The 22,662-nt window shown below is 38.9% G+C and overlaps 1 protein-coding gene across 1 annotated transcript; it reads right to left on the bottom strand.

Annotated features, from left to right (window-relative positions):
- Window positions 1-58: 58 nt before the first annotated feature.
- LOC112049315 (phosphatidylinositol 3-kinase catalytic subunit type 3) lies at window positions 59-22,637 on the bottom strand. Its single transcript, XM_024087164.2, has 19 exons — window positions 22,458-22,637; window positions 21,568-21,756; window positions 20,804-20,960; window positions 16,967-17,104; window positions 14,889-15,011; window positions 14,137-14,232; window positions 13,512-13,687; window positions 12,405-12,472; window positions 10,624-10,729; window positions 10,231-10,337; window positions 9,198-9,305; window positions 8,583-8,709; window positions 8,004-8,206; window positions 6,637-6,857; window positions 5,511-5,683; window positions 4,602-4,840; window positions 3,782-3,995; window positions 3,182-3,289; window positions 59-2,193 (listed from the first exon to the last, which is right to left on the bottom strand). The coding sequence occupies exons 1-19, from the start codon at window positions 22,526-22,528 to the stop codon at window positions 2,070-2,072; spliced, it is 2,748 nt and encodes a 915-aa protein (XP_023942932.2). The 5' UTR covers window positions 22,529-22,637; the 3' UTR covers window positions 59-2,069.
- Window positions 22,638-22,662: the final 25 nt, after the last annotated feature.

Below are 22,662 nucleotides of genomic sequence, written 5' to 3'. Positions count from 1 at the left end.
ATAAGTCAAAGCAAAGTTTGACAGGGTCCACTAGTTTTCAATAAAAAAGAACAACATTAAAGAAAATATTTTATTTTTAAATATCACAGTAAAAAATTACAAATATATTTCTTACAGCTATGACAGGCTTATTTTTTTCCTTTATAATACACATTTTAATGGAATATACATCAAGATAATTTATAATATGTATTTTTCTACTAAATATATTGGCATATACAAAATAAATTTTATGCTATTTTGGAAGTACCGCCATGTTGAATTTCTCATGACGTTACAAGTTAATTTTGGAAAATTTTATGAAAAGTTTTAATGTCATGCTAAAACAGCCTTCATCTTATTACTATTTGGTGTTGTTTATTTATTTATTATTTATTGCAAAAATTATTAACTCTTTAATTTTTTACATGTATAATATTATGATAATAATAGAACCAGAGTCCTAGTCCTTCATTAAATATACTATAACAAATGTTGTTCCTGCTTTTTATAATTACAAATATAAAAAAAAACTACATATTTTTATTGCAGTTTTATAAACATAATTAACTTCTATTTATAAAAACTTTATTTCATTGAGATCTGAGTATTTTTATAACCCTTGGCTATTACTTCAAGTAATGTCTTCAAGTTATTTTAAGTGGACTTTATAGTCATGTATTTTCCAAATATATTTATTAATTTATTTATATTAGATAGTAATTTTATTTTCAACAGATCATCTTATTTAAAATATGAACATAATATCTACTTAAAGTACTAAATATCAATTATTAACCAGTAGCTGTGATAGCCCAGTGAATGTGACCTTTGCCTCAGATTCCGGAGGGTGTGGGTTCAAATCTGGTCTGGGGCATGCACCTCCAACTTTCCAGTTGTGTGTATTTTAAGAAATTAAATATCACATGTCTCAAACGGTGAAGGAAAAACATCGTGAGGAAACCTGCGTACCAGAGAATTTTCTCAATTCTCTGCGTGTGTGAAGTCTTACCAATCTGCATTGGGCCAGCGTGGTGGACTATTGGCCTAACCTCTCTTATTTTGAGACTCGAGCTCAGCAGTGAGCCGAATATGGATTGATAATGATCGTCTTTTCTCTTTACCAGATAATTTGACGCATGCAAGCATAGGCCTACTAGTCGAGATATAAATATAACAAGTGAATCGTCCTGTATATAGAAAAGTTAAGCCATCATTAAATATTGAAAACCGCTTGACATATAAAGATGAAATTTGGCAGGAAATATAATTTATAACTAGTAAACATATGCTAAAAACGAATTTTGCGACAGGGACCGTTTAAGGAGGCCTAACGGTGCATCCTCATATGTCGAAGCAGTAAAATTTACCGTTGGACCATTGTCGTCTCTAGCTGTTCTTACCATAACGACTTTTATCGTTGAAAAACACCGATATTTACCGCTAAACGACAGTCGTGACAGGAGTTCCCATTGGATCTGGTCAATATTATCGGTTCTGTGTTCGATGTGTACGATATTATCGCTGTCGTGGCAGTAATACGTATCGGTTTTTATTGTGTCGGTTTATTGTGACGATTTTTTTAGTTTTACAACTGTCGTGCTAGCCGTTCACATTACCACGATAATCTGTCGTCACTGTTGGCGACGCAAATTATCAATTATAATATTTAAAAAGAAAATATACAGTTTTGACGAAAAAAAGGGTCACAGATAATTAAACCACTCAGTTCGTTACGAATTATCAACGGTTAACATCCCTTGTTACGTTATACGTCCCGAAGAGCTCATTTTCGCCAATTATTTCTGTTTAGTTTCGGTCGTTACGAAGTGGTCCTTCGAGCCGGATCGAAGACCACTTTGTAACGGACAAACAAATAACAAGAATGGTGTTTGCGTCGTTAACAGTCACAGACAAAAAGATATCATGAACAACATTTAGTCGTACCATCATATATGTGAACACCTCAATTTAAATATACAAGCCACGACACTTCAAAATGTACGGTAAACTGTCGGTTCGACATAATGGGAAGGCTGCCTGTGAGAGGACGAAGTCGCAGGCGTCCGCTAGTAATTTCCAAGTAGCAGCTATTTCCTCCAGTACTGTGCAAACTTGTGGAACTGCTCGACCAGCACCGCCATCACAGCGGTTACTGACATGTCCAGAAGGTTCTGGAGGTAGTGGACGGCCTCCTCGTCGCCTAGGTCTAACCTGGAAGTGAAAAAATCACCATACTTATACCACCATATACCATACACCATATTTATAAAAATCGATTGAATTAAACCTTAATTTTGTTCAAAGGAAAGTCAAAGTGAACTTTACGAATATGTAGTGCTCATAAAGTCCATTTTTTAAATCTATGTTTATTGTTCCTCTGCGGATTTTCCTGGGCCTTCTTCTGTCAGAATAACTCCCTAAAAGTTGTTTCTTGATGTTATAATAATAATAATAATAATAATTTATTTTATTTCAGAATTACAAATCCATATATTGTTAGTATATTAGTAGGTAACATTTTCATCTTACTTATTAAATTAAATTAGTACAGTTAGTAACATTGGAATTTTTTTTTTGATAATATTTTAAAACAACAATCAAGTACGCCCTATAATTACTTCCACACAATGGCCTAGAATTGGGCAGCAGGGTGCTAGCACGTAATCTCTGTAGGAGAGACACCGCTTTTTTACGCCTTATTGCAAAAAAGTCATTTGTATGCGCGTCTGCGAACATTTTTGAGGCGTTATGGGGGTGCCTATAAAACAACTGTTCTGCAACATTGAATCTATATCAATATTATAAATCTGTTTGTTGCTTGAACGCGGTAATCTCAGGAACTACTGGTCCATTTATCGAGGTATAAGCTATTTATTATCCCCGTAGTCCTACGGGAACGGAAACCACGAGGGTGGAAATGTGTATTTGGTAACACTGTTAGCAACGTTTGTCTTTTGTAGGCTCTTGGTTAAGTATGCATATCTCATCAAAAAACAAATTCCGATTGTTTGCGCAGGAACTAGTTATAACACATTGTTATAGACTTATCTATAAATATGTTTAAAATAAAGGTGTAAGAAGATAGACATCAGATGGGTATATCATAAAAGCGAAGAGGTTGAAGCAGCGAAGCAACTCCTACAATTCAGGACACTGGCCATTCAAAAGACGCTGATAACGATGATGAAGAAGTTTGTACCTGAGCTTGTCCTGCACCTTCTTGACCGCCTTGTCCGGCTCCAGCGCGATGTCCGGCACCGACGCGTCCGTCATCAGCGAGAACAGGTTCAGCACCAGGTTGGCGTGTCTGCGCACAATCATCGTAAAGAAAACATATTAGGGGACACGTGTCTTGGAAGCTTTGGCCACTGGGGCAATGTGCTCTTGAGTCAAGACACCGTACCAGCAAGCTCAGTGTATGACGCCCGTAACCCAATTAAGGGCGTCATACACTGAGCTTATTGGGTATTGGGAAGTGGGTGGATGATAAAACTCAGAGGATCGTAAATGGTGGCCCAGTCTTAAAAAGACCTATATCTATAGTCTTTAATTTTTCCCTCCTAGTCTGTTCTCTTATTGACGTTTCATGTATTGTCATCAGAACTCAGAGCGTGTGCAAAATTTCATCCTAATAGAAGACCGGGAAGTGGGTCAAATTAAGTTTCCAAGATTTTCTTACATACATAGTTACAAGTGAAGCGTGTTAAAAATATAACGAGTGTGTTCAACCCTTAAAAGTCTCCAAAACCCACAAGGAAGCGTCATTGTCTACGTTCAGGAACAGTGTGGAGTATATCACCTCCTCAAGTGCAGGAAGGCGGTGTAGCAGAGCTTGCGGAACTCGTGGAAGTGGTCGGAGGTGACGCCGCCCATGGCCTCCACCATCTCCTTGCTGAGCTTCATGGGCGGCGGCAGCGGCTTGGGGTCGCGGCCCAGGATGTAGCCGAAGTCAATGTGGAACAGCGCGCCCGCCTTCGTCAGTAGCAGGTTGTCAAGGTGCCGGTCTCCCACTCCTGGAAATGAAACAAGTGGCTAGTGTTCAACTGAAAACAAGTGTCTTATTGAAAATTTTGATACTTTCTAATCCTCTAAAAGTTACCTTTTGTGTGAGTAAACTTAACAATATTCGTTTTGGATAAAACAAAAATGAGTATGAATAAAGCGACGTTTTTCCCAAGGTTCAAGGATTTTTAGAATGGGGTCCCCACGACAAATGGTGTTGTTCGACCCCATACAAACACTGGTGTTTGGAAGAAGAGTTTATACCAAGGACCAAGGAGTAGACATCCGTGGGCTAAAATTGATGATGACAGATCAAGGGTCAAAAAATTACCGAAATTTCGCAGGTAGGATGTTTTTTAGACGTTAGGAGCTCAGTATTAATTCAATATGGACTGTCCATGAAGGTTTGCCTTTTTTTTTTAATTATATGCGAAAAAATGGCATAAAGTTACTACTCAGCAAAACTGGCTGTTCTTCAAATTGGAGATAGAAATACCTAACCTAACATGACTATTATGTTCTGGACCTTGGGGTAAATTTACTCACCAGCAGGTATAACTTGACTATTATGTTCTGGACCTTGGGGGTAAATCGGTGTTAGATGCCTATTGACTCACCCAGCAGGTAGGTGATGACGCAGTAGCCGGCGCAGCTGCGGATGTAGGTGTCCATGGTGTCGGGCTTGATGCCGTAGGGCGCGCCGTCGCACGGGGTGTGCTTGCGGAAGAAGTTCTGGATGCTGCCCTCCGCGGCCAGCGCCTCGGCCACCGTCACCGACTCCACGAACTGCAGGAAGCCGTGCTTCGAGCTCGTCGCCAGCACTTTGTACGGCGTCAGCTTCAGGTCCAGGTTCTCTCTGAAAGTTCATTCGTTATCAATTCAGATGCCGAGAACGGAGGTGATACATTTGCATCATAACATAATATCCACTACCTGTATATATCTACACATGTATCTGCAAATAAATATTGATTTTAAATTGATTGATTGATAGATTGACATGTTTAATATCTAGCAACCTGCCGCAAATGTTTTGCATCTAATTTTATTTCGTGCGGCAAAATTGTAGAATTTGTTTTATACCCTTATTTTGTGCATCTTTAAAGTCGGGAGTGAATAGACATCTCGGCAAGTGCACCCCGACTTAAACATCATCATTGTCTTCGATTTGGCATGATTAGTCTATGAAACACACAAAAATCGATCAATAAATGTCTTAAAGATCATTAAGCATGGTGCTACCATCTTCTAAGTAAGACAACAGAAAGTCTTGTATAAGGGTGATCTTGTTGCAATGCAGTAAGTCTATGAAGCGCGCTAAGTTAGCTTGAGATAATTTTGATAACATTTAGTTCTCCCTTTAATCCCAACGCAACGAAAGTAAAAACAAAATTATTCCTTTTCATTGCAATAGGACGAGCTAACAAGAGCGATGCTTTCCTGGCGCGCAACTTAGAGACCTTTATCACTTTAGACTGTTTAGATTATACACCTTTTGAGTAGTTGACACTGATACAAGAACGTACCTCCTCAACAATTTATCCATGAGCGTGATCATCTGCAAGATGAGCTGGTCCTGCCTCAAGTCGTCTCCGTGTTTGAAGATGGCCTCGTACTCCACGCCCTCGCTGGTGAGGAACGTGAGCTTGCACGGCATCAGCGCCGACTTGAACAGGCTCGCCTTCTTCGCCACTATACCCTGGAAGTGCTTCATGTGGAATCATGTGCAGCCGAAAGGCTATAAACCTCATAAATTGGCTTACAATCACAGAGTGAGTTATGTCGTAGTATCTCTGTAAGGGCCAGGCTTAATAAAACACAGGTTTACTTGTTAAAAACGGCTTAAAACGGGAACATATATGGTGACGGTTAGGCGCTTGACGTAAAAGTCGTTGGTTTTATTTAAAAGGCTGTCAAAGTCACATTATCTATGACACCATTTATTATAAGGCACAGATTACATAATCAATGGTATTTGCGTCGCTAACAATCTCTTCGTCATCAAAAATGAGGAGATATTCAGAAGAGCCATAATTACCGACATAGCTCAACTAGTGGCGTGACATATAATTCGAAGAGTCGATGGACGTTAGGATCTCAAGGTGCTGCAAGTGTTATTTTTGATGTGTATGTGCACGCACGTGTTATTTTTGTAGTGTATGTATTTAAGCCCTTAAATTCTTTTAAGGACTTAAAAATAACACGGCCTATGTTCAGAAATGGACGTCTATCAGAATAAAAATAAAGATGGAACAAATGTAGCATTGTTTTGTTCCGGATACAAGAGTATCTAAGTGTCTATGACTATATGTGTAGGTGTAATTTTACACATATAGTCATAGACACATGTCTTTAAATCTACGCCTCAGGCTAATGGACGTATCTTTGTAGGACCATAATTATGTATTCTGTGTCTTCATAATTAAAATATGAAGACCTTGATTGTGAAGTGCTGCCTATGTTTGTAGACGAAGGTTTCCACTTGGAGTCAGATGGGTCACCAGCTTGGCAAATAAATCTATAAGTATATCTATAGAAGGAAGTTGTTTAGTTACACTACGAGTGAAAATTGGTGGAGAGGTAACTTAGAACCAGGATGTCTTAGGACATAGGATTCTTAGGGTAGGGGTAGGGGTAGGGTAGGGGACGCACCTTGATGTTGACGCTGGGGTCGAGCGGGAAGGGCATCGGCTCGAAGTTGGCGAAGTTGAACTTGAAGGCGTCGGCGTCGGCGAGCAGCTGCTGCAGGCGCTCCGCCTTCTTGTTGCGGTTGCCGCTCTCGCGCGCCACGCGCCGCACCAGCGCCACCAGCTTGTCGATGAACACCTGCTGGCGCGCCAGGGAGCTGCGCGTGCGCACCAGCTCCGCCGCGCCTGCCAACAGCGACCACTACACTATACGCTGCATCAATACGAGCAGAGCAGTAAAGGGAAATGTTGGGAAAACGGGAGAAGCGAAGCTTGACCGGTAGTTGAATATAAATCTATAATATAAAAATGAATCGCAAAATGCGTTGGTAAGCGCATAACTCATAAACGTCTGGACCAATTTGGTCAATTTTTTTTTTAAATTGTTCGTTGAAGTTCTAGGATGGTTTTTACAGCGAGAAAAATTCGAATAATTGCCGGAAAAACCATAAAAATAGCCCTTTTCTTTTTCCCATACAAATGTTTTTTAACTAAAACGTAGTCAATTTGAGCTTTATTGTTAGTGTATAAAGTTCATATTAATAATAATTAGAAAACGGGGTAGGGGTAGGGTAGTGGTAGGGTAGGGGTAGGGTAGGGTAGGGTAGGGGTAGGGTAGGGGTAGAGTAGAGGTAGGGTAGGGTTAGAGTAGGGGTAGGGTAGGGGTAGTTAAAAGTTTACATCGAGTTTCACGCGGACGAAGTCGCGGGCATCCGCTAGTATGATATACAAATAAGGAATATAGTTAAAGTAAATAAATAGCTAACCAGACTGTAGAACCCACCGTTAATGACGAGCAATTAGGAGTGACTGCCCTGTTCAAACGCTAAGGCAATCGTCGAACATAAAACTGCCTACGCGGCTTGTGCGTCATAATAATTCATTACAGACTAGCCTTAAGGCACGCTACACCAACACTTGATGAGCAGGTACAGTCGGCCACCACGACAGGGTATGTCTCAGTTAGGTTATAAGGTTGTGTGGGCCATATTCGTGGCGGTACCTGGTCTGCGGTTCCAAAAAAAGTCAGCACTGTACGATCTATTTTTAAAAGGTCATGTAGCATAATGTTTAGGTGGGGCCATTTTCTGGGTTATGCCACATATTGCAAGGTATTGTCTTGGGAGAGCATATTGAAGATATTGTGATGTGTGGCATAGTGTGTGTTGAGCATGGGTATTTTCCAGTGAGGCGAATTCGGGTAGGTACAAGTCGCCGCGCCCCCGCGTAATCAGGGATATGGAAAATCTTGTATTACGCAGCTTATCGCACGATGTTAAGGTTGCACCCGACTATATCAAGTACAGTCAACGCCACGCTGCCGTGACTCACCCTTGGCGAGCTGGTGCGAGAAGGTGCGCATGACGGCGAGGTACATGGCGCGCGCGGCGAGGTCCCGCGCGCCCGTGTCCGTGTCCTCGCACTCGATGAGCAGGTACCAGTACAGGTAGTTGGCGACCACGCTGTTGTGGCAGGCGCGCGCGATCAGGAAACTGGCGAGGCTCAGGCGTTCTTCGGATGGCTCCAAAGATTCACTTGCGCATAAAAAAAAAAAGTAAGTATGATTGGAGGAGTCATAAAATAGCGTTGAATCCTATGCTGCGCTCAGGATTCTATATTTGAATCACACGCTTTTTTTCAGTATTATGTAAGAATAATCTGAGGAATCGTAAAAAAAAGCGTTGAATCCTTTGCTACGCCCAGGATACTATTTTTAAATCACTTGCTTCTTAGTATTCATGATGTAAAAATGACAACTTTGCGGTAAATTTTTACCCCCTCTTACTGTTTTGACCAGAACAATTTTGCTAACGGACACAATACTAACTTCAAGTTATAAAACCTTTGTACATCAGAGCTAATGGGAGGGACAAATAAGTCAGTTGCATTTACAAATTACAATAAGCATACAGGTAATCGTCGTTGACTTCGACGCCGGCGTTGCTGGCGAGGCTCTCGGCGACTGCGGCGGACTCTTCCACCGCGGAGTCTGACTGTCTGCTGGTCGTGGACGACGTCATCTCGCTCGCCGTTAACACTGGGATAGAACAAAATATACTATGTAAGTATAGAATACAATGAAAGCAATTTCTGAAAAGACTTAACTGAGTGGTGCTTTTGGATCTTTGAACTTTACTTCTCCGTCCAAAAACTCTTAATCAGTGAAGCAATGCTGGACCCCCATTGCTAATAAGGCACAAAACTCTTTGGTTACCTAAGCGGTAAGCAAGCAAGCCTCTCTCAAACAATAATAGCTCCAATATTTAAGCATTGTATTTGTAGACCGGATATTGTCTAAGGAACACCTTTTGTTTAGCAATTGAGCTAAACAAAAGGTGTTCTTTAGACAATTGAGAGTATTTTATAAGATCTAGTGGGAGTCTCAATTAGATGTTATAACATCCCTGAAAGAGAGAAATTGATACTTTTTTTCAGTCATTATTTTATCTGATCTGGATTACCCCATGGAAATCAGCTTTCTATGATATCTATTGCATCGAGGGTTAAAATGTGATAAAAAGTAACCTGAAGTGGACAGCAAGCTGGCCTGGCTGCCCCTGTGGCCGCTCTGCAGCAGCTTGCCCTCCGCGTCCGAGTACACCGCCACCTCCTTGCCGCAGATCCGCGCGTATTCTGCACAAAAACGACCGTATTTGGCAATATCTCCTAAATTTCTTACGTCAGAACGAGAATTAGATTTAAAGGTAGCTTTAAATCTAATTGCTTTAAGTCTTTAGTTGCGATGGGATAAAAAAAAAGAGCGATATACATACTAAATTATCTCGTTATCACTTGGAGCGTAACTTAAGACTGTAGCATATTCTTATGTCGTTCCGGTTGCTTACGTCACCATGAAGTGGATATCAACCACTAGCTTGAGACAATATTCCACTCAGCCCATAAAACCCATCGGCCACAAGTATAACGTTCCTCTAAGCCAACGTTACTCTCATTTGAGATGCCAAGCAACTGACTTCCTTAACTCAAAGGTCTTATAGTCAATTGAGTTCGATTTGGAGATAGCCTTTATGATAATGAACAACCACGAAATAAGTTTAAAATCATTAGCCTCTATGTACACCCTAGCCCCTCAATGACGCCGCTACGAAACACGAATACAAATCACAAAAAATAATTCGTAATAGTCAGTGTCATAACTTGTCAGGAAAAGTACAATAATTGAATTTCGGTCTGAAGGGTATTCTTGCTGTTATTATTGGCCAAAACTTAAGATCTATCTGTCTGATCTCTTCCTTGTGGATATCTTCCACAAGAAAAAGGCATTGAATGACACGAGACGATGGTTCGTAGCAACCTGATTCCTTTTGGGTTACCTTTGGTAAATCCGAGTTTTACGGATTTAACGTAGCCAAAACACATTTAGAATAAAAAACACATGTTAAAATTTCAGTCTTCGCTACTGATGTGTACTTACGAAAGTGTCCTGTGATTTTACGTTACTATTATAGGCAATGTTTTACACAATCTTGGAGTGGAGGATTTATTTATCATCAGAATACTAAATAGTCTCCCTTACCTACCATATACTTTAACTCACCATCATGTATTTCCATATAGTCTTCGTACTTCAATGCTTGCACCAGTTGTAACAGATACAGTAGTAAGTCTTCATCGGGAGCTTGTTTCAGTCTTGATATTGCGTACCTTTAAATTTTTGGAAAATGTCAACTTTAAGGCTGAGCGAATGGGAGAGATAACTTTATGTAATGATTGACTGACTGTTCTTTAATGTTAGGGGTGATAAGGGGTTTAACGCGGACAATAAGTAGCATTGGTTCTGCTGGAGTATTATATTAATCTCAGTAACAGGACGATACTAAGACTATCGCTGAGTAACTGACACAACATCATTGAGATTAGAGATTTTATTTGGGATCACTTTGATAGGTGATTCTCAAGATTTTCTTTCTTTGCGATATATTTGACTTACTTCCTGACGGCGGGGTGCGTGAACTTGGGCGTGAGCAGCTCCAGAGCGTCCTCCACGTCCATCGGAGCCCACTGCTTCATCATGGCCAGCGCCTGGCGCACCTCGCCTGCCACCAAGTGTGTGATAATATACATTTTTAAAAGTATATCCATATAATTGCGATAGATCATCACATAAAAAAAATACAACCGACTTCAAAACCTAAAAACGTACCCACTAAACTAAAAAGCGAAAAATAACATCATAATATGTTCTACATGCTGATCAGTATGAAGGCGGTGCTAAGCCGGTGATGTATTAATTCAAGCCATGTGCCATCTTATAGATTTAGATTTTGCAGACAATGTTGTTTCATGTGGTCCTGTCAGAAATGGCTTAAATTAAGACAACACCGGCTAAGCACCGACTTCATACTGATCAGCATGTAGAACATATTATGATGTTATTTTTCGCTTTTTAGTTTAGTGGGTACGTTTTTAGGTTTTGAAGTCGGTTGTATTTTTTTTATTAAAATTTTTATTATTTTTCAATTTTTAGTGTAAAATTTCATCTCAAACGAATACATCAGACCCCTAATGACAGTCACAACCCATCTTGGTACAAAATTCTCAGCAATACAAATTAATCAAGCCCAAGCACAAGGTAGCTACCGTAAACCGTCAAGGGGTTCCCTTCATTGACCTTGGTCTTCATCATCAGACCCTAATAACAGACACAACTCATCTAGGTAGAAAGTTCTCAGCAATACGAATTAATCAAGGCCAAACACAAGGCAGTTACTGGTAACTGTTAAGGAGTTCCCTTAATTGTCCTTGGTCTTCATCACCAAACCCCTAAATGACAGTCACAACCTATCTATGTGGAAAGTTCTCATTAAGACAAATTAATCAAGCCCAAACACAAGATAACTGCTGTAAATCGCCGAGGAGTTCCCTCGTCTGTTTTATGACTCCATCATCAGATCGATTTTAAACCTACATAATTTTGTATTTCTTAAAGGCACTAAATGGAAAAGTTTACGAACACACTAGACACCCATATAATTTTCGAAAGTTCCCCTCAATTTCTCCAGGATTCCATCATCAGATCTTGTCATGATGGCAATGGGACCAAATGGGGACTATACCGTTTCAAACAAAAAAAGAATTTTTGAAATCGGTCCAGGCGTCTTTGAGTAATCGGTGTACATACATAAAAAAAAAAAAATACCGGCCGAATTGAGAACCTCCTCCTTTTTGAAGTCGGTTAAAAATATTAAAAACTACTTGACGTACGAAGATGGAATAGACTATATATATAGTAGACTTCTGCTAAGAACGTATTTTGCGGGCCGGATTAGGGAAGTCTAAGTGCGGACGAAGTCGCGGGCGTCCGCTAGTTTTGTATATCTTTTAATTTGACCAATATTCCCATTTCCTTTCAACTAGTCGGTAAATACTGTATAGCTTGGCAAATTCGTAACACTCTCGATGCCCTGCGCACCCGACTTCATATCCGTGCAGTCCTTCCACTCCCGTCGCCCGCATATCATTGAAGTGTCTTCAACGAACTTGCTATAGGAATGGGAATACGAAAAGTCCAGCAGGCGGAAATCGAACTACGACATATCGGTGATGAGTCCCGTCCATTTTAAGATCTTTGAAGGCTTGTTTTTGTCTAGAAAATGATATTACTTTTACACATACTCAATACACAAATGTACATTGTGTTAATGCATCTGTACGCTCAAAATTTAAACGAGCTAAGATTAATATTTTAAATACAATATCCACAATACTCACCTGGACGGTTCCAGTTGACGCACGCTAGGAATTTGGTCAACGCTCGGCGGTGCGACGATAAGTAGAACCTATGGATATAATGGCGAACTTTAGCCTTAGTCTTAAAACAGTACTTTAACTGTCGAGGTGGGTAATAATGCAATTCCGAGCCTAGTAACATGATTTTAAAAAGACGAGGCTCTTATCATTGAATATTAAAAGATTTGAAGTTTTCAAGGGCTTAGGTAACCTGCGTTCAGCAGTTCTATTTACGAATATTCGTGTGAAATTTCATGTAGTAAGGGTTAAACGGTTCGTTTTTGCATTTTGAGTTCTCTGACACTATGTTTACCAGGGAGCTATTATCAGAGTTCGCGAAATTTGACATATTGTTCAGCTGTCAACTTTCGGGAAACCGCCGGCGGCTCGGCAATGAATGTAGACTTGTGCTTAGCCGTCGGAGTTTTACGTCCAGCAAGTAAATAAAAACTGAATTTTGATAATCATAGACTTTAGTTTTGCTTAAACAACTTTTGCTCATAGTCAAATAGTTTTTCTTTTCTATTTATTGAAAGACTAATTCGCAACATCGACATCGCAACTCTGTCGACCTCGTGTCAAAAAGTTGAAGGGTTAAGAGGTACATCAATTTTAGAATTTAATCGGGATCATGGATGGCTGCTGCCCACAGCGTGGAAACCGCTATTTCTTTCATTGTCACATACAACAAACTTGAAACAAGATAGCGTTAGTTCGGTTTGCTTATAAGAAGACGAGTCTAATGAAGATGACATTAATGAACCGTCGGAGAGTGTAACGGAACCTTCACTCCCCACCATTCAAGCCCTCTCCCAGCGCGCAATACGAGCCGTGTTTCATAATCAATTAAACCAATACTATAAAGGTACACCAATACTATAAAGAGGTAGTTTGTTGTGATGTAGGGGGTAATCACTGGATCTACCGAACCGATTTTGAATTCTTTTACCACCAAGCCACGTTATATGTTGCGAGTGTCCTCGGGAAGAGGAAAAAAGCGGAGGAAACCATAGTGCTTCGGCTACTGTTTAATAACAGTAAAGGGGTGATGTAAGCTTATCCATTAAGTTCTGCCGATGTTGCTGTTACCGGTACTTCCACACGAGGTCCTGGTCGTCGGCGCAGAGAGCATGCAGCGCAGCCGGCGCGGCCAGCAGAGCGGCGAGCTGGTCGCGCTCGGCGGCCGACGGCTTGGCGTCGCGACCGGGCACCGCGCAGCGCAGCGAGCGCGCCAGCCGATGCTGCTTGCTCTCTACTAAGTTTTCCTGCCACGGCACCAATTTTATTCAAGCCTTCCATCAGGTAAATTCATTAGATCACAGAGATGCACGCTAGGTGTACTAATATAACTAGATACACGGTTATGATTCACAACACTTGTCAGGACAACTTAACTAACAAAACAAACTGTAACCAAAATAAGACCCTACAATGGCAGAGCATGACCTTGAGTGAAGTCACGTACTTGTAAACGATGTGTGTAGGGTAAAAGTATCCTTTGACCGTATACAAACACTCCCCTTTTCCACTCAAGTCACTCTCTCCGCCTATCCCAAGTAACACTTAAAGAATTACACAACAAGAGATGTGGACGGTTCGAACGCCACGAGTACACTGAAGCCGTCCGTACCGCAAGTCGTTGCAACGCGGCGATAACATGTGTTAAATTATTGAAGATGAAAATGTTGAAAATGCCACCCATAACCCTACGTACCTGTAATATTTCGTAGTCTGGTACAGTGACGATCTCTGCTTGAGCTCTGAATTGGTACATTTCGTCTCCGTCTTGCTCATAATAGACCACCGCGTGCTGCAAATAAAAGAAATACGTATTATTTACAAAACTTGTAAAGTCACAGGATCTTTATAAGATGTCCATCCCTATGTGTATGTAATTCCCTTCTTACTCTATTTGTAAAGGTATGCAAATAATACGCGGAAGACAGAACAGAATTCCACACCATATAGGGAAACCGCAGAATTGCACGGTACAAGGGCATGAATATAGAAGGAGGGATGGGGAGGATACGCGAGCGGCAACATGCTTTACTGTTAGTGGAATGTATCATGAGTACGCCTTCCTGCTCGCCACTGTCGTTATAATCCTAAAGTGGGAAACTTGTTGGAAGCATCCGCCTACAATTTGTCTTATTGTTATGCCGCAATTTTGTATTGAGAAACATGATGTAGTGAAACAGTTCCGGGTAGTCTGCTAGGCTTCTGATGGTGATCATTATGCAGGAAACGAAGATTCCAAACCCGCATTATCAGATTTGATAGCTTATTCACAAGTATTGTCTTTCTCACTTGATATTAAGTAAAAATGCGACAAAACTTGCGGTTAGACTATCCGACACGAATTAAAAGATGGTAAAACCAGCTCTTATTTTTTTAGACAAGCGCACCTCAGTTTTTATCAACATTGAATACGCAGATGTAGCACAAACAAGAACGAGCTACACTCACGTCGATGCCGTCGATCTGAACGGTGGGGAACTCGATCATCAAGTACATGTAGTTGGAACTCCTCTTCTCTTTCTCGTTGATCATCTCTATCTCCCGGAACGTCAGCCTGTCCAACCAGTCTACCTGGGAAGCACACGAAAACAAACAATTTATTATCTGATGAACTTTGTGACTATTTGCTTAATTTTTCTGGTCAGTTCTTTAATCTGCGTGGGTAGTTCAATCACTGATTTGAGGGTAGTTATGGAAAAAACTACTCTCGAACGCGCTCGACCAGCCGTCATTTATGGCTCACGCAGGCGCGTTCTATACGCAATATTTCGACAAAAGACCTCGAAACCATGCGGCAATATGTGTAATTCGGCAATTTTCGTATTAAACGTTAATCTCGTGTAAAATGTATTATCACTTGGTACTATCGAGACCGCGGCCCAGTGCAGTGTTTAATGAAAGCCATTACCAACATGTCTGGAAGAAGCTGATTTCCTGGCGGTTAGGCGGGTCTGTAGCTTCGAAAGGTGGGTTTGCTCCCGATTGCCTTCGTTTCGATGTTGAAAACCTGCCCTAGATACGAGTAAGTAAAGGAAACTATCGAATCATCAACTAGCTATGGATGCAGTCCACAAAATGTTATATCCGTGGGTATGTACAATCCAAAGTAACAAAGTATTGTTTCCATGATTCTTTAATCATTAATAATCGTGTTCTTACTCAACATAAGCCAGGATATAAACAGTTTATAAATCTTCATATCAAAATTTAAAATCGAGGAAACCAAGTTTTTGCTTATTTTTCTAGCTAGATTTGCATTCTGTACCTGTGGTAGATTAAATACTGTGTATCTATCAATCAAACCCAAGGTGTCAAGTAACAAGTAAACTGAGTTTTATAACGATAACCCGATCCACCTCCAAGCATCTCTAATGTCATTACGAAATTAATAAATCACACAAAAAATAAAACTCACATAAAATAGAAACCTCGAATTAAACGCGTTTAATATTCATAAAATAGCAGGTCACAAAGTATCTTGTTCTAGAAAAGCTTCAAAAGATTTTTGTATTTTTAGTCGAATGTAAAATGCAGGGTATATTGTTGATTTAAGTTAAGTAGTAATAAAGCGCTAAACTGTTATTTCTGATAGACTGTTCTTGTTTTATTTAGATTTTTTTTGGTTCATGACAACTTTTTTTTTTTATTCTTTACAAGTTAGCCTTTGACTACAATCTCAAGTGATGACGCACTCTAATATGGAAGCGGGCTAACTTGTTAGGAGGAGGATGAAAATCCACACTCCTTTCGATTTCTACACGGCATCGTACCAGAACGCTAAATCGCTTGGCGGTACGTCTATGCCGGGAGGGTGGTAACTAGCCACGGCCGAAGCCTCCCACCAGCCAGACCTGGACAAATTAAGAAAATCTCAATCTGCCCAGCCGGGGATCGAACCCAGGACCTCCGTCTTGTAAATCCACCGCGCATACCACTGCGCCACGGAGGCCGCCAAAAACAACGAACAACAACGAAGTCATTTGTGCATATGGTTACGGGCACAGAACAGACAACGCTAAAAGCTAACGCCTTTAGCAATAGAAGTAGCAAGGGCGCGCGTACACCCGGGTGTGCGGAACATCGCAAGCGTGTCCGCGCATGTACTTGCAGACTTGACATGTTTAAAAAATCCGTAAAGACATATTATCTTAGTCACTAGTTACATATTTTATTTTATTAGAATATTTATCATACGACATAATGATATATTATATATATTAGTTTATTTTATGATATTTATAATTATTATATAATTTGTGTATTATGGTTTATGTATTAGTGTGTAGTTATTTGTATGTATGTATAATGTACATTATTACTACGTACACACCACCTGCAGTTGTCCTAATAAGGCCCTAAGCCTAAGGTTGCCTGTAAGAGATCGCTACTAAGCGATAAGGCCGCCTTTTGTATTCTACTTTTTCTTATGTTTCTGTTTTGCTTGTTTTCTTTTATTATTTGTGGTGTACAAATAAAGAGTATTAAATAAATTAAATAAATATCTGTGGTTACGGGCAGGTACCCACCTTCGGTATGTGTCCATTCCTGTGTTTCTTGGCCAGCTTGGCGAGCCTCTGCATCTGCTCCTTGCCGCGGTCGGGCGCCTTGCCCGGCGTCTTCTCGCTGCCCTCCACTCCAGGCCACACTCGAAGGTCGAACATGCCCTTTTTCAAAACATACTGCCACTTACGAAATGCACTAACTATATATACGCTCCATTTCTTGTAAAACGGTTTTGGTTTTGACGACGAGTTGCCCATTTGGCCATTTATCTTACAAGGTTTTTAAAGATCCTGACCATTTAATACCCAAGACTTTGGCCATTTACTTCTAGATATTTTAACTGATTTAAAAAAAGAGATGTGTTTATAATAATCATAATCCTAATTAGTGTTAAAAAGATTGCAAGTTCATTTATTTGTATAATAGCTGTAGGTAGTTAATATTTTTGAAAGTTTGAATAATATTGAAAAATTTTAATCAAAAAAAAATTTGTTATTCATTCGCGCTTTCAAATCAAACGATTGTGAAATCACACAATGTACATGTTGGCAAAACAATGTTCTTGAGGGTAGTATATTAATTTATAGACAGTTGACATAAAAATAAATCAAAATCATTAACGCAAAGTATCGCAGAAATAAATATATAAGTAGAAGAATGTTTCCTTTGAATATAATCACATGAATAATCATAAAACAAGATTAACAGCTCAACAGATTAGGTATTCGTTTTTTTTCTTAAAATTTTTGCATCTGAATATCAAACAATCAACTCAACACAGCTTTCACATATTAAAGTGTTATTTATTATAATAAAGTGGTTATTGATATATTTATTATATGCATAATTTATTTTTTGTTGTTTATTGGTGCTCTAAAAACAATAATTGCTTGGACCAATTTAATTTTTTTTTTGCACGAATATTTCGAGCAATTCTAATATTATAAACAATCACATCTTTTTGAAAATCAGTAAGAAATAGGAATATAGCACAGAAACAATTCACACGTTAGAAACACAAAGTTGAAAGCAAATCCACAAATGTCAACAAGCCGCACTGCTCTGTGGCACAGGCTAGAGATCACTGACTCGAGAATATCTCTCAGTAAATACCTATAGCCTCGTTTTATGTGAACTAGCATTTGCCTCTAGTTTCGACCGCGAGTATTTATAACAATTTAAAAAAAAAGTTTTATATTTGAGGTATAGTTGGATGCAATCTTTATGACGTTTCCGAATATCGTGCTTTAAGCTGCGCAATACAAGATTTTAGGTATCACCGGTTACACAGGGGCAAGGCATTAGGCACGTTTTATTTTTTGTAATTTCGGCGCGTTTGGAACCCTCGTAAATTCCATTATAAGTTTCGACTTATTATTATCACCATCGTACTAGTATTACAAACGCGAAAGTGTGTATGGATGTTTGGATGTTTGTTACTCTTTAACGCCGCTACTACTGAAGCTATTTGGCTAAAATTTGGAATGGAAATGGATTTTACTTAAAATATAACAATTATAAATACCTAGCAAACGCCCGCGAATTCCGCGTGGAATTCAGTTTTTCCCAAATCCCGCGGGAACCATGGCTTTTTCCGGGATGAAAAGTAGTCTATGATGAAAATTGGAATGGTAAATCTATTACCATTCCAATTTTCACCCAAATCGCTTTAGTAGCCGCAGCGTAAAGGAGGAACCAACATACGTTCACACTTACACACACACAAACTTTCGCCTTTATAATATTAGTGTGATTATTCGAAAACTTAAAATTAAAGTTGCGAGGGTCATGCATAGTAAGTGATTATATTGATGTCTCTAATTAACATATTTTGCATGTCAATGATACTACTTTGAATAGATAAACAGACAAATCTTTTTACAATTTTATATGTAGCACACATACAATATCGCGTAAATAAGTCGATAACTAGAATAATATGCTAATTTGTTGCATATATAATGATAAATTATTTTTTATTGGCAGAGGTGATACTTGCAACATAGTACACGGGCTAAGAGGTGGAGACTGTCTTTACGTCATCACTTGATTTGATCCAGCAAATACTAATACTGTATGATTTTTTTAAAAAGCTTAGACTAATTACAGAAAGACCAGTATCCATTAACAAAATTGTCTGTCATTTTCTGAGGAAAACGATCCTAATTTCGTATATATCATATACTGAACTAGAAGATTTTGCCCGGTTTTTACACCATTCAACTAAACAAAAAGATATTTTTACGGAGCTCTTTAAACCGACGGACACAATTACAACTACGAAACATCGATTCTATAGAGACAGACTTTATAATCGCATTAGATCGTTGATCATATACTTTGGACAAAAAAGTAACGACTAAGTATAGCGAGGCAGGGTACCTAGTAGCAGTTTTCAATGTTTTCATACTGTGACGATCGCGATTTTTCAAATTCATATTCAAAATGAATGATAAGATTACAAGACCCGCACAATTTCCATTTCCATGGGAATATGGGCATAAATAACGTAGGCTATCTACTCGTATGTTATTCGGTTAAGATGTCAAATAATGATGAAAGAATTTTTCAAATCGGTTGAGTAGATTTTGGGTTCAATCAAACAATTAAGCCGTGATAGCCCAGTGGATATGACCTCTGCCTTCGATTACAGAGGGTGTAGATTCGAATGAAATGAATGAAAAAAATACAATTAAACAAATCTCACCTCCTTCATACAATCATACCTCGTTCATTCACCATACAATCTATTGAGATGCTTGATAAAAAATTAGGCATACGAGTGTCTAGCGCGACCTAAACTGGCTATAGATGACATCATTTAGGAAGCGTTTATGTACATATTATAAGTATATCTAACAGGTACTTATGAACAGAAATCACCTATCATGTATAATTAACTAATTTTCCAGAGTAAAAAAGTGTATCCTAATGGGCATTATTCTGAAATTTATCATGATTCAATTCTAAACATATGTAAAATATATTTAAATTAGGACATTTAATTTAAGAAGAAATGTGTCTAGCTTGTTAAATCTTCCGGATCTATGCAAAAATCTACTTATACTAATCGTATAAATGCGAAAGTAAGTCTGTTTGTCTGTTACTTTTTCACGGCTAAACGGCTGAACGGCTAGGGGTAATCTGTAGATCTACTGAACCCATTTTGAAAATTCCGTTACCAATAAAAAGCCACGGTATCTGTGAGTGTTGTATCATATTTATATCTATGCGGGTGAAATCTTGTGCAGTTACAAATCAAGTATCAGTGCTGAGCAAACAGTAATAACAGTAATAACTAATAAGGTAATAGGTATTTTCTTCAAAACTTTATCTGGCTATTTATCACATTTTGCATGCAGAATTAATGGTGTATTCATGTTATAACAATCAACATTGTCTCTAGTTAGCAACAAGATTATATTTTCATCATTGATATATTGGTAATCTAAACATTTTAAATATTAACAGAATTCAGAACAGAATAAATTAGAATGGAATATTTTGTTAGTTATAAAATTAGTCTTTTAATAACGAATGATGATATTAAAATATCATCATTATCAGCCTATTTAAACTGCCCATAGTGATGCAGGCCTTCCTCCTTATAGGAGAAAGGAAATTTAAGATCCATCATGCTGCTCCAATATGGGTTGGCGGGATCAACTTGTAGGCCAAATGTACCAAATTCAAAAATTAATTTAATCTTAACTTATATCTTGTTATTCAGTGGTATGAATTTCATAGATGCATATGTATACCATGAGCTGTATTAGAGAAGAAAAAGATCATTTTGTACAATTCGTATATACACTGCATACCCTAGTTAAAACCTTGTGTATGCCAGTGTATATTCTCACCTGTCTCAGCATGCCATGTTTACCAAACAGTGATATGGTGGTACCGCCCACCACCATCAGTTTGCCGGGGCCAGCACAGTCGTAGATTGTCATAGCTAGGATGGCATTGCGGGGCAAGTCACTATAATACACTGGCAAAGTCACCCACTCATTCCAACTGAAACAATATGGAAATGACTTTAGAGAATTGTTATGTATAGTTTTTAGTGGCAAGCACTTTTTTTCTTTAGATATTAGATTCAGCTTTACATAATTTATAGACTTTGTGTAATGTTGACACTTTTTTTTTTTCAATATTTTCATACTGTTACTATCGCGTTGACGTAAACGCGAATTTATATAGAATTGAAACAGTTGTGCAGTAGTGCAACTAGATGGCGCTGTTTCAATTCCTTAGAAATTCGCATTTAGGTTAACGCGATAGTAACAGTATCAAACTGCTACTAGGCCCTCTGGTAACTTTTAAACACTTTTAGTCTACTTCATCTAAAAATAATGTTCTTATCATTGACTCTTCTATTTTTTTTGTTCTATTTTTGATGACCTCTCTGGCACAGTAAGTAGAGCTGTGGTCCACAACAGAAAGGTCCTGTGTTTGTGTTTTGGTACAATACTCCATAGAAACTGTCAGAATTGTGGGTTAGATAAACTTGTAGTCAAATAAGTCTCTGTCCATCTGAGACTGCATTGTCGCTTCACACAACATCAGGTGAGATTACAGTCAAGGGCTACCTGGTACCTTATCGTTGAATAAAAAAACTCACTTCCATCTGTTAGTAAAAGACTTGTATGACGTAGTGACAGGTAACGCCAGTGGCACCCCATCACACAACACCTGGCACGTCACATACAAGTCGGAGCAGCCTTCCTGGTACAGCCCGGAGAATTTGAGCATTGGGTCCGAGAGCAACTTGTCATACTCTGGCTTAGACCGCTTCCCTTCCAGGGTACCACTGAAAAATTACATTGTTTTAGTATACATATACCTAATGGCATGCAGAAAGAACAGCTTCTTTTTAATCCTTTACAAGTTAGCCCTTGACTACAATCTCACCTGATGGTAAGTGATGATGCAAGCTAACTTGTTAGGAGTAGGATGAAAATCCACACCTCTACTATGTTTTCGTACTGGGTTGGTTACCCTAGGATGTTTTTACACAACATCATACCGGAACGCCAAATCATTTGGCGGTACGTCTTTGCCAGTAGGGTAGTAACTAGCCACGGCCGAAGCCTCTTATCAGCCAGATTTGGACCAATTAAGAAAATCTCAATCAACCCAGCCGGGGATCAAACCCAGGACCTCTGTTTTGTAAATGGACATGCATACCACCGTAACAAAACATAAGACATAAGGCTGCTTAAAACATAAGACTGGATGAGCTGACAATGTGGTGGCTCTGACTGGAAAAAAGTCCTACATTTAAATTCTAGTTTGTTGGCCTATTTCATACCAATTTTGTCTATTTTTATAATTACTTGTTGAAATCGTAAAAAATGTGATATTATTTCAGATAGAATTACAGCAGAAGACTTTCGTAATATGAAGCAGCTTGCGCAAAAAATTAAAAATGTAGAGCAGTACTAATTTGCAATATCCATTGTGTAAATAATAATGCAACATTGTTAGATTAAATATTATATGAATACTTACATTTTTATTTCTACTTTGTGATCCAAAGATGAGCTATACACATAGTAGAATTTATCATCGATTTCATTCATTTTGCAGCTTTTAATAATATCTATTAGCTATTGAACGGCACAATTGCTCTCTTCTCACAGCCACAGGTTTTTGTGTTAAAATAATGTGATTTTTTATCACTAAATTCTAGCAAGGCCAAATTGCATTGTTTTCG

Source organism: Bicyclus anynana, chromosome 17 (assembly GCF_947172395.1).
Source record: "Bicyclus anynana chromosome 17, ilBicAnyn1.1, whole genome shotgun sequence".
Taxonomy (NCBI): Eukaryota; Metazoa; Arthropoda; class Insecta; order Lepidoptera; family Nymphalidae; genus Bicyclus; species Bicyclus anynana.
Note: the sequence above shows the minus strand (reverse complement) of the source record. Positions and strands in the feature narration are given on the sequence as shown.